The sequence below is a fragment of the Carlito syrichta genome, unplaced genomic scaffold (genome assembly GCF_000164805.1).
Source record: "Carlito syrichta isolate Samal-C Ts95f unplaced genomic scaffold, Tarsius_syrichta-2.0.1 Scaffold302538, whole genome shotgun sequence".
NCBI classification, from domain to species: Eukaryota; Metazoa; Chordata; class Mammalia; order Primates; family Tarsiidae; genus Carlito; species Carlito syrichta.
In genome coordinates this window covers 223109-237304 of record NW_007246634.1, presented here as the reverse complement: position 1 = coordinate 237304, position 14196 = coordinate 223109, and the positions used below count along the sequence as shown (strand labels likewise).

General features: G+C 34.6%; 1 protein-coding gene across 2 annotated transcripts in view; it reads right to left on the bottom strand.

The window, feature by feature from the left end:
- The window catches only part of RANBP9 (RAN binding protein 9), a 75446-nt gene that overhangs the window by 34544 nt on the left and 26706 nt on the right, over positions 1-14196 (bottom strand). For both annotated transcript variants that reach the window (XM_008056818.2, XM_021711732.1), the window contains exons 2-3: positions 5452-5504; positions 3886-4053 (exon numbers count right to left, since the gene is read on the bottom strand). In XM_008056818.2, coding sequence (XP_008055009.1) covers positions 3886-4053; positions 5452-5500 — 217 coding nt within the window. In that variant the 5' untranslated portion in view covers positions 5501-5504. The remainder of the gene's footprint in view (positions 1-3885; positions 4054-5451; positions 5505-14196) is intronic.

Genomic DNA, 14196 nt, shown 5'->3' with positions numbered 1-14196 from the left:
ACAGTCATTTCAACATAGTCATGTTCCAAATACAACTCGTACAATGACGATATCACTGGAATAAGTCTACTGGCATTCCAAAGTGATGATTTGATAATTCCTTTCAAATATTCAAATATGTTACTTAGCTGAAAATAAGATAATAAACAAACCAAGTACTTCTATAGAACCTCATAGATATGTTTTAAAAGATAAAGCTCTAGGACAATGGGAGAGAAACAGTGTTGGTGAGTTAGTTAATTTCAATTTGTTCTGATCTAAACACACATTAAAACAAAACAAAACCAGCATCTCCACATCTCCATGGTCCTGATTACCATCTAGAAAATGACAGCATTTTTGTTAAATTATTTTTAAGGTCTCTTCCAACTTAACATTTTGTTCCTCTATGGTTGTACTGTACCAACAGAAAAAAAACACAAATATCTAACTTTACTTACTAAAATAATATACTTACAAGGCAAACAATATAAATAGTGCATATTTTTAAAAAATAAGTGTGTAAAAATCATGCTTTGTAGTTAGTAAAGTCCTGTTTTTGCGGCTTTAAAAAAACTAGTAGAGTCGCCATTGCCATTGCCAGTCATTGTGGCCACTGCTTTGCTAAGCAATAGTGTGGCCATGTGCTCTCTGAGGTATGGCCAGGCCAAGTTTTCTTAAGCTTCGGGCCCCTCTCCTCCCTTAGGGATGTGAATCCCCTCTCCCTCTCTCTCTTTAATCTAATTTCTAAATAAACTATATTTTCTAGTCAAAAAAAACCGACTAAATTCATGTTGGCTTGTCAAAAACAAAGCAAAGCTGGAGGATCCTTGTGTTCCACACGTAAAACATTTCAAATGCATTTAGTTTCTTGAATAACACAGAAGGCAAAGAAAATGTGAACCAAACACATATGAAAATTTGATTAAAAGAATATAGAAAACTAGAGAAGAAAATATTTAAATAAATTACAACTACACTTTTTATCATTTTTTATATAAGCTAATCAACAATTTTTCTCAAAGAAGTCTGTTTATAACAAAGACTGTCTATATTTTGTTTTAGCAAAAATCCTTTTTGCTAGTAATTACTGAAATCTTCACTTTACCAAAAAATTCTAATCAAAAATCAAAATCAATTCTATAGATGAAGTCTTTAATATTGTCAAATACAACTACCACAACATGCTCCTCAATGTTTTACCACTGAATCCCAGGCACATAGCCCAGAGTCTGGCAAACAGTGATACTGAATGACATTTAGTGAGAATTCACTATATGCCAGGCAATGAGCTAAGAACTTTACATGCAATATTTTAGTTTTTCTAACAGCCTTAATGTTTCTAGTTTTAAAACTGAGGCACAGATATGTTAACTTGCATAAGGTCACATGACATAAGCCAAAAGTCATATCCAGTCAAATCAAACCAAAGAACTCTTAACCACTGTTATACATTCTTTCTACGTGCTTCGCAAATATTTATTAAATTTATGAATGAATAATGACAATCAAGTTTACCTAAAATTAAAATATGATTTCATCATCAGTGCCCTTTTTAAAAAGAGCCATCTTACAATTTAAAAATAGCCTTCTCAGCCAAGAGAAAAATTAAATTTAAATTATTAAAATATAACAGGGAAAAAACAAAATACATCACCTGTGATTGTCCCATCGCCCCAGATAAAATTTCTTCTCTGGAAAGTTTAAAAAATTAATGGTAAAAAGACTGTGATTTTTAAAAAATGTCTTCTTTTGGCCTAACACAGTAGGTCATTCCTGTAATCCCAGCACTTTGGGAGGCCAAGGCAGGAGGATTGCTTAAGCCCAGGAGGTCAAGGCTGCAGTGGCCATGATCGTGCCACCGTTTTCCAATCTAGGTGACAGAGTAAGACCCTAACTCAAATAAATAAATAAGGTTGCTCAGCCTGTAATCCCAGCACTTTGGGAGGCCAAGGTGAGAAGACTGCCTGAGCCTGGGGGTTCAAGACCAGCCTGGGCAACTAGGGAAGACCTCGTCTCCACAATAAATCACAAAAAAAAAACTAGCTAGGCATGGTGGCATGCATGTGTAGTTCCAGCTACTTGGAAGGCTGAGGCAGAAGGATCGCCTGAGCCCAACAGGTCGAGGCTGCGGTGGCCATGAGTGTGTGTCACTGCACTCCAGCCTGGGTGACAAGAGTGAGACTCCAACTTAAAAAAGAAAAACAAAACAAAACAAAAAACAGATTTCTCCTGGTGTAAGACTTTAAATATCACAAGCAGTCAACTAAGATGCTATCAGTTAACTGTCTTGACAAGCCTGAGACAGAATAGTAACAACAAATAAACTCAAGAGGCTGTATCTATCTTTCTTGGAAATGAGGTGGCCACAACAATTAAATCATATACAAACAGACACAATTTGCATGGGGTCCTGAACGTTATTGTAATAATGAAAACAAAAAAATCTTTTGTGGACTTGAGAAAAACAAGTCAGATAACACGGAATTCAGAATTTAAAAAATCAGAAGTAAAAATGTTAAACTGAATATCAATATAAAAAGAATTAACTTTATGTAAGACATAGTTAAAAATAGTTAAAAATAGACATAGTTAAAAATAGTTAACTAGCCGGGCTCGGTGGCTCAGCCTGTAATCCCGCGCTTTGGGAGGCTGAGGTGAGTGCATTGCCTGAGCCCGTGGGTTCGAGACCCGCCTGGGCAAATTGGCGAGACCTCATCTCTACAATAAATCAAAAAATTAGCTGGGCATGGTAGGGCGCGCCTGCAGTTCCAGCTATTTGGAAGGCTGAGGCAGAAGGATCGCCGGAGCCCAGCAAGTCGAGGTTGCACTCCAGTCTGGGCAACAGAGTGAGACTCCAACTCAAAAAAAAAATCCCACAAAAAACAGTTAACTATTACCAATGTAGCCAGAAATTTAGAAGTTTTTAATATGAAATGACAGGTAAAACAGTTTTTGTGTTATATTAAACATCTATTGTATGTCTAAGCATAGCACTTGAAGTCTAATTTTTAAGTACTATTTATAAGCAAAGTGGAGTTTCTGCCTTCTGGGGTTACTTAGTTTATGCTTCCTTTCATTTTACTCTATTAAAGATAATTTGTTACGAGTTAAGGACTTTTTCAACAGTAGAATGTGAAACTTTTTTAAAAAAACAACAAAGCATGTCTTGCTACCCTTCATACTTACTATAATTTTTTAAAAAACTTCTAAGAAAAAGGAATATAACAATCACACACAATTTTAAATTCAAAGTGCTATGCGGATGCGGATATTCAACTAAAAATCTTAATATTCTACTAGTCTCAGAATGTATGGGTTTCAAGTTTTCAATAACTTATTAATTTCTCATTAGTCACCTGTCTTTTATTCTTAGAAGTTTTGTTACTGTTTGTTTGCTTGCTTAATTCAGCTCCCTTCCACAGAAAGAACTAATGGTCTCCATCTTTAGCAACTTCTGTTAGTAGGTGTGACTGTTCAGTATGCCGATGCCCTTCATATACTGGTAGTAGCACACTTTACCTCTCTGTTCCTATTCCCCACGTTATCCTAAGAACTGACTGCCCCTTTTCTTAGCACTTGTTACCTAGAGAATTGGATCATGCTGCAAAGAGTTTTATCCAAAGCAAAGAGGTAAACTCTTGGCATTTCTATTTACTAAAATAAATTATTTCAGCATGAGGACTGTATCTATAGTTATTAGTATACATATATGTATCATATGGGTGGCCTTTACAGAATATAAAATTTCGCCATTTCCTCAACTTCCACCAGGGAAGAAGGAAGAAATCATTTCCAGAAGCATTTATCTATAAAGAAGAATCACATAATAAATATGACTACCATCCTTGAAGTAAAATAATCACAATATTTGGTTATTTTGCATGCAATATATTACTTCAGTACCTAAACTATGTCCATTCTTGGTATAAAAGCAGGTATTGTTGATAAGGTTAACACAGCAGCCAATGACATCACCAGTTGTAAAAGTTGGTCCATAAGGTTGTCCAGTTCCAGAAGAACAGAATGAATGTCCATCATCCCCATGGTAACCATATGAATGTTTATCCCAACCTAAAAAGAAAGTTCCAGCATATTTACAATGAAACATACAGTTCCTCCATACTAAATTAATTCACTAAGATTTTAAGTCAGAGTAGTACAACAGATCCTACAATAGTAAAATTCCCAAATTTATATTTAAATTCTTAACAATTACACTGAACAATTTATTCTATACTAAAATACTGTTCACAACATTAAGGAAAACAACTTAGCTATCCAAAACACTGAAACAAGTATTAAACCGAGAGAACATCTACCAAGAAATAAAAAAAAGAAAACATAAATGCACCATTTTCCACAGCAGGACACATTTTCCAGGCATATTTCTTTTGGTAATATACCAAAGGAATTTTGCCTTCACACACACACACACACACACACACACACACACACACACACACACAGTTTGCATCAAACAGAAGATTAAATCCTATTCAATTGCCACAAGTTTTTCATGGCTGTGATTCAAATATAAAGGTCAAATTATTTGTGGTCTTTCCACAATACCAAACCACAGATACATATATATTATTATTGAGATTTTTACTTTATCAATTACTCTCTATAAGAAGTTTTCAAGTAATAAAAACCTCATTTAAACCCTATCTCAAGTATAATTTTAAGCAAAAAGGTACAATGAAAGTATGTCAAGTTAACATATCTGATTACATTTATGTGACCATTACATTGGCTTGGTTTGTTTCTTTCTTTTAAGGCACTTCATATAGTTTTACAGTGGCAGTTTTGTTATGTATTTCACAAATTTTCCTCAAAATTAATTTTTAACATTAGGAAACAGAATACCAGAAAACTTAATCCAATAATCATTTCCTTCTGATAAATGGTATCAGAAAACAGTTCCACCATCTCAATTCATGCCTTCCTTAGCTATCTTTTAATATTAGTCTATATTCCCAGAACATCAAACAACTGAAGATGAGTTAAAAGCCAGAAATGTGATAGGTAGCCAGCAAAAACAGACTTATTAAAATATTTAAAGTAGGTGATATGACTATGCACTTAAAGTTAAACATATCAAAATACAAAACAAGGGGAAAAAAACCTATGATATGCTATGCTATGTATGTTTTGCTAAATAGCAGAAAATTTAAATTTACTAAAAACCACTTAAGGCCCTGACTTAGAGGCTCAGGCCTCTAATCCCAACACTTGGGAAGGCCAAGGCAAGAGGATCATTTGAACCAGTTTGAGACCAGCCTGGGCAACCTAGTCTCTACAAAATATAAAGAAAAATTTTATACCCATTCAGCTTCCACTTAAGACGCATGATATAGGTGATTAAAGATACAGAAAGCCAATATCTTTATTTTACCTTTTTACTTGAAAAATTTAACTAGAAAAAGCTAGCCATAAGACTAGAATACTGTATTTCAATTACAAGTGTACCTGGTAGTCTATTCATATTCACACCTTGAGCAGAAAGACCAATTCCCATGTAACTGTTGGGAAAAAGAAGAAGAAGAAAAAAAGCAAGGTATTATAGTCATGTATATATAAATTACCAAACACTCTCAAACAATATCAGAACCAAGTTCAAGCTGAAATTTCTAGAGTAGCTACAAAAATGTTATTACAATTCATTACATAACAATGAAGGGCAATATTAAGCACTAATACAACCCAGATTCACAGTAAAGTACTATGCTAATCATTCACAAATATATCTAAAGTATTAGCACATACCTATGCACTCTATTGACATCTTTAAAGAAATCTTTCCAATGTATGTACAGATATATATTAGTATTAAGATTTCTCACAAAAAAAGTATACAGGGATTTGTGGAAGAAAAAATTCTAAATAAGAAATAACAAATATGTTTCCCAAAGCATACATTTAAAATTTAGACAGACGGATAGATGGATGGACAGAAGAAAGGATGGAAGGAATGACAGAAAGGAGGACAGAAGGAAAAATAGACAGATGGAGAGACAGAAGAAAGAGAGGGAGGGAGGAATGAAAAAAGGAAACAGATTCACAATCGAAAAAAATATCAAACTTATAAAAAACATCTAAAATACTTAAGATTACCCTAAGGTACATATTTTTTAGCGTACACATTCTATATACTGGTTGTCTAAAACTGGGCAAGTTGACAAAAATCTACCTAAACAGAGAATGCTTAATATAGCAGTTTATAAATAAGAACAAAATAATCTCCACCAAAGAAATATATAAGGGAAGATAATTATTATGGTATCCAACGAATTTTCAAATGCTTATAAAACACCAATAATAAAAATTGATAAAGATAGGTCAAGAAAATTAGTCAAGTGTGGAAGCATGTGCCTACAGTCCCAGCTACTCGGGAAGTTGAGGTAGAAGGATCATTTGAGCCCAGGAGGTCAAGGCTGCAGTGAGCTGGGATTGCATCACTGTACTCCAGCCTGGGCAACAGAGTGAAAAAAATAAATAAATACAAAATAAAATGGCATTTAATAAAGTTCAGCTATCATTCCTAATAAAAACTCCAGTAAAATAAGAATAAAGGAAATTACTTAAATATGACACTTTTTTCCAAATACAGAAAGCAAGATATTCAACAGTGAAACACTGAAGTCATTTCCATTAAAATCAAGAACAAAGAGATACCTATAATTGTTAAATACTGTTTTAGGGGCTTTAGAAAATTTAATAAAATAAGAAAATTAAATGACTAGTATAAACATTAGAAGATATAACATTACCTTTATTTGGAGTTGATTATACACATGGAAACTACAGAATTTACCAAAAGGTTTTATAATTAATTAGGTATTTTAGTAAAGTATGTGTATATATATAAAAAATTGTAATAGTTCTTCTAGTAATAGCCAGCTAGAGAAAGAAGGTGGTGTGTATTTTATATCAGTCACAATTACTATAAAAATAATAAAAACAAAGTTCTCAAGTAAAGTTCAAAAACAATACATTAAAAGCTGTAAATAAACAGATACAGTATACAGCTGGATAACTTTACAGCAAATGGCAATCTTTCTAAAATAATATATATATGTGAAGCTGGGCACAGTGGCTCACGCCTATAATCCCAGCACTTTGGGAGGCCGAGATGAGAGGGAATGCCTGAGCCCATGGGTTTGAGACCAGCCTGGGCAACTTGGCAAGACCTCATTTCTATAATAAATCAAAAAAATTAGCTGGGCATGGTGGCACATGCCTGTAGTTCCAGCTACTTGGAAGGCTGAGGCAGAAGGATCACCTGAGCCCAGCAGGTCGATGCTGCAGTGACCATGAAAGTCCCAATGCACTCCAACCTGGGTGACACAGTGAGACTCCTACTTAAAAAAAATTATATATATATATATACACATACATATACACACACACATACACGTTTCAAGATGCAGTACAGTCACATTTTCTAAACTAAGCAAAATGATTTTAAGTTTATACAGAAGTATAAAATTTTGACTAAGAAAAGACAAAGTTTTAAAAATAAAAATGATTTTCTCTACTAGACATTAAAACTCAGTTACCTAGTCACATGAGCAATATTACTGATAAGAACACATGTTGAGTGACACAAGAACAACAAAACATTAAGAAAAAACATTTAGATGTCTACTAAGAAGACTCATTAAGTTTGTATTTTGATTCAGCGCCTTTGTTACAAATATAACATAGAATACAAGTATTATAAACAATTCTTAGTAGGTCACAAGACAATCTTTGAGGAGAACAAACACAAAGCTGCAGAGACGTAGCTATGTACTCGCAAAGTTCTGGGTCTGTGAGCGCTCATTAGAGACTAGAAGGTCCCCCATCTTTGGGGAAACAAGGACTAATGTTCCACAAGAGGAACATTTTGCTTACTGCTTAAAGCAAAATGCTGGCATACGCAAAGGCTGGAGTAGACTTCTCCTCTTTAAAGTATGCTAAGAATATACTGATACCACCTGCTGTCTGAGCTAGAGCTTATTTGACATTGTGGACTAGTTAAAGGGAAAGAGAGAGTAGAATTAGAAGCCTCTTGACCAGGATCCAAACCAGATAATGAATCAATGGCAAAATCTACAATACTCTCAATTATTATTCTGAAGTAAGCAAGAACCAGGAAACTCTAGTACTACAAATTTGGTTTTTGGATTGAAGGCCAATGAGTTAAAAAGCAAGTACAAACTATAAGAAAGAAAATAAGCATAGAAAAAGAAACAAAATAAAGAAAAATGTTAAACTTGAAAATGAAAATGTTAAACTGCCCAATCAAAATGAGGCTGCAAAGCCAAAATACTAAAATATAAGTCCAATAAAATAAACAATCGGAATATGAATTCACTGCAGATGGTATCACTCAATGGACAGTATGATTTTTAAATATATTCATGAATATACCAAAGAGAAAAAAGGAATCATAAACACTAAGAAATAAGGACAGTCGTAGACCAGTATTTGCTGAGATAATTTAGTTAATAATTTACCAGAATTAAAAAATATGTTGTTTAGCTGAAAATGCACACTGGGCTGGGCACAGTGGCTTACACCTGTAATATCAGTGCTTCAGGAGGCCAAGGCAGGGGGATTGCTTGAGTTCAGAAGTATAAGACTGGTCTGGGAAACATAGCAAGACCTTGTTTTCACACACACACACACACACACACACACACACACAATTAGTCAGTCATGGTGGCATGCATCTGTTGTAGTCCTAGCTATTTGGGAGTCTGAAGTAGAAGGACTGCCTGAGCCCTGGAGTTTGAGGCTGTGGTGAGCCATGACTGTGCCACTGCACTCCAGCCTGGGTGACAGAGTGAGACTTCAACTCAAAAAATAAAAAATAAAAAAAAGAAAGAAAGAAAAAGAAAAGGCACGTTGGATACTGAGAAAGAGAAAAACTCAAGTCATATTTAAGACACTGTAGAATATAAATGACAGGCATAATTTTAAAAGCTACCAGATAAAAGGCAGACTACCTATCAAGGAATGACAACTAGACTGACAGCAGACTTCTCCCTAGCAACAACTGATGACACAAAACAATGGCACAATTTGTGTGAAGTAAAGAACTATCAACCTAGAACTTAACTCCCAGGTAAAGCAGCAAGAATGAGGGTAAGACATTTTAAGATGCATAAAAGCAAATAGTTTACTATCCACAGACTCTTACAAAAGAATTATATGAGGATATACTTTAGCTGAGAGACAAGTGAAAACAGAAAAAAGATATGGGCAAAGAAACAATAATCAGCACAGACAATGACAAAATATTTCACTAAAAAGAATTATTTACTAACAGCTACTATTTCAAGCTTAAAAATCAATCATTTATACATAATGTGCTAGGATAGAATTAAAGTTACTTGATAGGAAACAGGAAAATATGATCCATGTTTAAGAAAAAAGACAAACAACAAGGAATAACTCTGAAATAATCTACATGTTAGAATTAGACAAGGAATTTAAAGCAGCTACTGTTACATGCAGAAGATGTAAGGAGAAATATGCTTGTTTTTAAATGAAAAGATGAGAAATCTCAGCAAAGAAAAAGAAACAATAAAAGATAACCCCTATGATCTGAATGTTTGTGTCCCCAAAAATTATGTTAAAACCTACCCCAATGTGGTGGTACTATGAGTGGGACTTTGGGGGGACTATTAGATCAGGAGGGCTCCACCTTCAGGAATGGAATTACTGCCCTTATAAAACAGGCTTGAGAAAGCTTCTTTATCCCTTCTGCTTCATGAGTTGACAAAGGTGTCAACTATGAAGCAAAATTCTCACCAGAAATGGAATCTGCTGGAGCTTTGTTCTTGGACTTTCTGGACTCCAGAATTGTAAGCAATAAATTCATGTTGTTTATAAATTATCCAGTCTAAGTTATTCTGTTATAGCAGTCTGAATGAACTAAGACAAGAACAAAGTGAGACATTCTGGTGCTGAAAAATGTCCAAAATAAATATTTACTGATGTACTTAATGACAGATTGAAGATGGCAAAATGAGTAATTCAACATGAAAAAGATCTTATCTAAAGCACAAAGAGAAAAAAGATTCAGGGGGGACAAAAGAGTTCCTGGAACGATACCCAAAGGCACGCAACCAGAGCTCCAAGAAAAAAAAGGCAATGAGGCAGAAAAAACAATTGAAAATAGTTTCCCAAATTTGGTAAAGTACAAAAATTTATAGATTCAAGAAGGTTAGTAAACATCAATTACATCAAATACAAAGAAAGCCACACACAGGCATAAATCACAGCTGAACTGCTGAAAACTAAAAATAAGGAAAAAGTACTCAAAGCAGCTAGAGAAAAATGACATATTACTTTCACAGGAACACTATGCTGAATTCTGACTTCTCCTCAGAAAATATGAAGGCCAGAAGATAGTGGAATGAAATCTTTTAAAAGAGCTGAAAGGAAAAAAACACAAAGCCTGACAAGAAAAATGTCATATTCAGGAAAAATATTCTTCAAAAATGAAAGTGAAATGAATACAAATTCAGATAAAAAAAAAAAATTGTGTGTTGTCAGCAGATCTGCACAAAGAAAATGCTCACATTTATTGTGTAGTGTATAACATATGTACATGTAATACATATAACAACTACAGCTAAAAGGACAGAAGGGGGAGACAAGTGTATAAATGCAAGTTTCTACATTTCAAGCTGGATATCCATCAACAAGTCAATAGATATATAAATTGTGGTATTCTATTTGGCAACAAAAAAGAAACAAATTACTAATAAACACAGTATGAATGAATCTCAAAAATGTTATGCTGATTCAAGGAGCCATAAGACAAAAGTATAACAGTGGCTGCTTCTAAAGGGGTGGGACTGGGAAGGAGCATTAGGGAAACATGTCTAAGGATGATGGTATTGTTCTATACTTTGATAGAATTTCACATTTCACAGGTGACTGCATCTGTAAAACTCATCAAGAGTACATTTGAGATTTGTGCTTTTCACTGTATGTAGATTGTATCACAATTTTTAAAAAGTAGTAGACAAACATCAAACTCTAGTTAACAGTTCATAAACTGTAGTGATTAGGAGTGACATAAACTTATTTTGAAGTACATCAAAAATTAAGATAGGTCAGTGGATAAACAGAGGAATGCAGAGACACTAGATAAAGCAATTATAGTCAGTTCTGCTATGATCATGTTATATGAGCTCCAAAAAAATTCAGTATGCAATGCAAAAAACATGTAATAAAAGTAACAAGGTTTATAAGGAAGATGAGGTTAGGAGCACAACATGCAAAAGCTTTGTCAGTTAACATATTAAAAAAATAGGAATCCAATAAAACCAATAACACAGTTTTCCACATGGTAAATTATTAAGAAATACATAAACACTACACCAAATTAGGTAATTTACATTGAAAAAACCTGAAGTTCACTTGGGAAAATGGTTGTCATAAAGGTTACAGCCTGTGAGCTTCGTAAAGCGATGAAAGAATGGGAAATTTGGAACTCCAGTTGGGGATGAGTGCGGTTTACAACGCACAGTGAACGGAATAGCTAATAGATGCCTGAGGTGTTATGTGACATAAAAACAAGCTCAAACTCCACAGTGAGGGACCTGCAAGTTTTAATTACATGAACAAGAAATTTATTATTGTGATACTGTGTTTACAAAGAGGAACGGATATGAAGATTTTTCAGATCAATATGTCAACATAGATCATCTCAAATTATATATTTATTAGCTCCGTTATATATTTATAGTTTCATTATAATCTTATGGGACCACCATCGTGTTGTAGTCCATTGTAACCAAGACATCATTATGTGGGTACATTACTATAAACAGATTTTTAAAAGTGTGTCTTGTATTATCAGCAAGAGATATATACTACTAGTTTAATTAATAATATAAGCCGGGCTCGGTGGCTCAGCCTGTAATTCCATGCTTTGGGAGGCTGAGGTGAGTGGATTGACTGAGCCCACGGGTTCGAGACCCGCCTGGGCAACTTGGCGAGACCTCATCTCTACAATAAATCAAAAAATTAGCTGGGCGTGGTAGCACGCACCTGTAATTCCGGCTACTTGGAAGGCTGAGGTGGAAGGATCGCCAGAGCCCAGCAAGTCAAGGCTGTGGTGGCCAGGAGCGACAGAGTGAGACTCCAACTCAAAAAAAAATATATATATATATATTATATATTATATATATGTATATAATATACTAGCCAAGTATGGTAGCTCACGCCTATAATCCCATTACTTTGGGATACCGAGACAGGAGGACTGTTTGAGCCTAGGTGTTCAAGCCTAGCCTAGGCAACACAGCAAGATCTCTTGTCTACAAAAAAAAGTCAAAAAATTAGCTGGTTGTGGGGTATACATCAGTAGTCCCAGCTACTCAGGAAGCAGAGGCAAATGGATCATCTGGAACCAGGGGGTGGAGGTTATGGTGAGCCTTGATCATGACACTGCACTCCCAATGGGGCAAAAGAGTGAGACCCCCAACTCGGATGGATGGATGGATGACAGAATATAATAAAGACACACTTTAATTTGTAAGGTATTCACTAACATGCTGCCAAAAAGCATAGCAAAAAACTAGTGATGATCATAAAAAAAAAAATAAAAATGGAAAAGAATACAGAAAAGATAAATGGAGAGAATAGACAAACAGCAAGACAGTGAGTGGGTTTAAACCTGTCAATAAAAGGGATTAAACTATAGTTCTATTAGTCTCTGTTGTATGATGTTAGGCACAAACATTTACTCTGAGCATAAAATCATAAATAGTGGTAAGGTTTGCACAATTCTGTAAATATAGTAAAAACGACCAAGGCTGAATTTGTATAGTATATGATTTATATATCTTAATAAAACTCCTATAAAAAAAATAAAGGAGACTTCTAGGCTCAGTTCTAATGACTTAAAGAGCTTGTATGTCATCATTCCCAGTCTCACAACAAGAAAAAAGCTGAACAACTGAAAATCAACTACTCTTAGATCACCAGATAGTTGAGTTCATAAAGCAAAACATCCCCAGGAAAACTGAATAGACAGATGAATACAAAGAATCAGAACTCACCAGGAGTAATAGCCTCTGAAGTTAGAAACTGAAAGGAACACTTTAAAAGTCATTAATAAGTTGCTAGAGACGAGGTGAAGGTGAACTAAGTTGAGCTTTAAAAACTCTTGGGAGGGAAGAACATGCCCCACATCAGCAACAGTATTGATTTATTACTCCAGGGTCCTTTAATTTGGTCTTCAGTTGGTAATGTAAAATAGAGGACTTGGACTACACAATTTCTGATTCCCCTTGCTTTGCACCCTGTTTCAAATGATTTGATGTGTTGTGCGAGAAAATGGATAATAAAACTTGAATTCTTTTGAGATCTAAAAGAAGAGTAAATGAGATACTTCTTGCACATAAAGTAAAAAAACAAAACAAAAACAAAAAAAAACCTCTTGGGACCCAGTCATAAGAGAGCCTTCACACTTTCATGACGTGTGCCTCTAGGATCTCCATCAGGTTTCCATTAGAGAAAAATCACCTTCATTTTGGGTAGAGGAAAGGGAAAAGTAACCATTGTGAAGTATGCCTAGAGCAATCTTTTTCTTCAATAAAGTCCTGTCTTCAAGGGAAATTATTTTATAAGAGCCAATCTAACCTAGAAGGGCAACTGGGCAATTAAACAACTCCAGCCCCTTAAACCTTCCTGAGAGAAGTCAGAGGAGAAGAAAAAAAGCCTAAGAAATTCGTCTAAAGGTCACAGGCTAGGTAGGGTCCCTAGTCTTTTAAAAAAAAAATTCATTATAAGATTACAGAACACTTGTCCTCAACACCTTTTCATCACATCAACAGGGCTCCAATATAACAGTAGATTCCAAAACAACAGAGAAGACAGAAACTCAGGACACTGGAGAAAAATGAAGCCCTCTGACACCTACAAACAAAACAAACACCTAGCAAACATTAAATACAGGCTAACTCCTAGTCAGATAAACATAAAACCTCACACTAAAGATCTATTTACCTGAGCTTCTACTACTCAGTAAGTCATATACAGATTTCAACAAAAAATACAAAGTATGTAACAGGCAAAAAAACCCCACATAGACTTCTGAAGAGATAAAGCAAGTATTGAAGCCAAATTCAGATAAGGTAGAGATTGTGAATGATTAAACTGAGAATTTTAAGTAACTGAGTAATATGCTGAGGGCTATAAGAATCA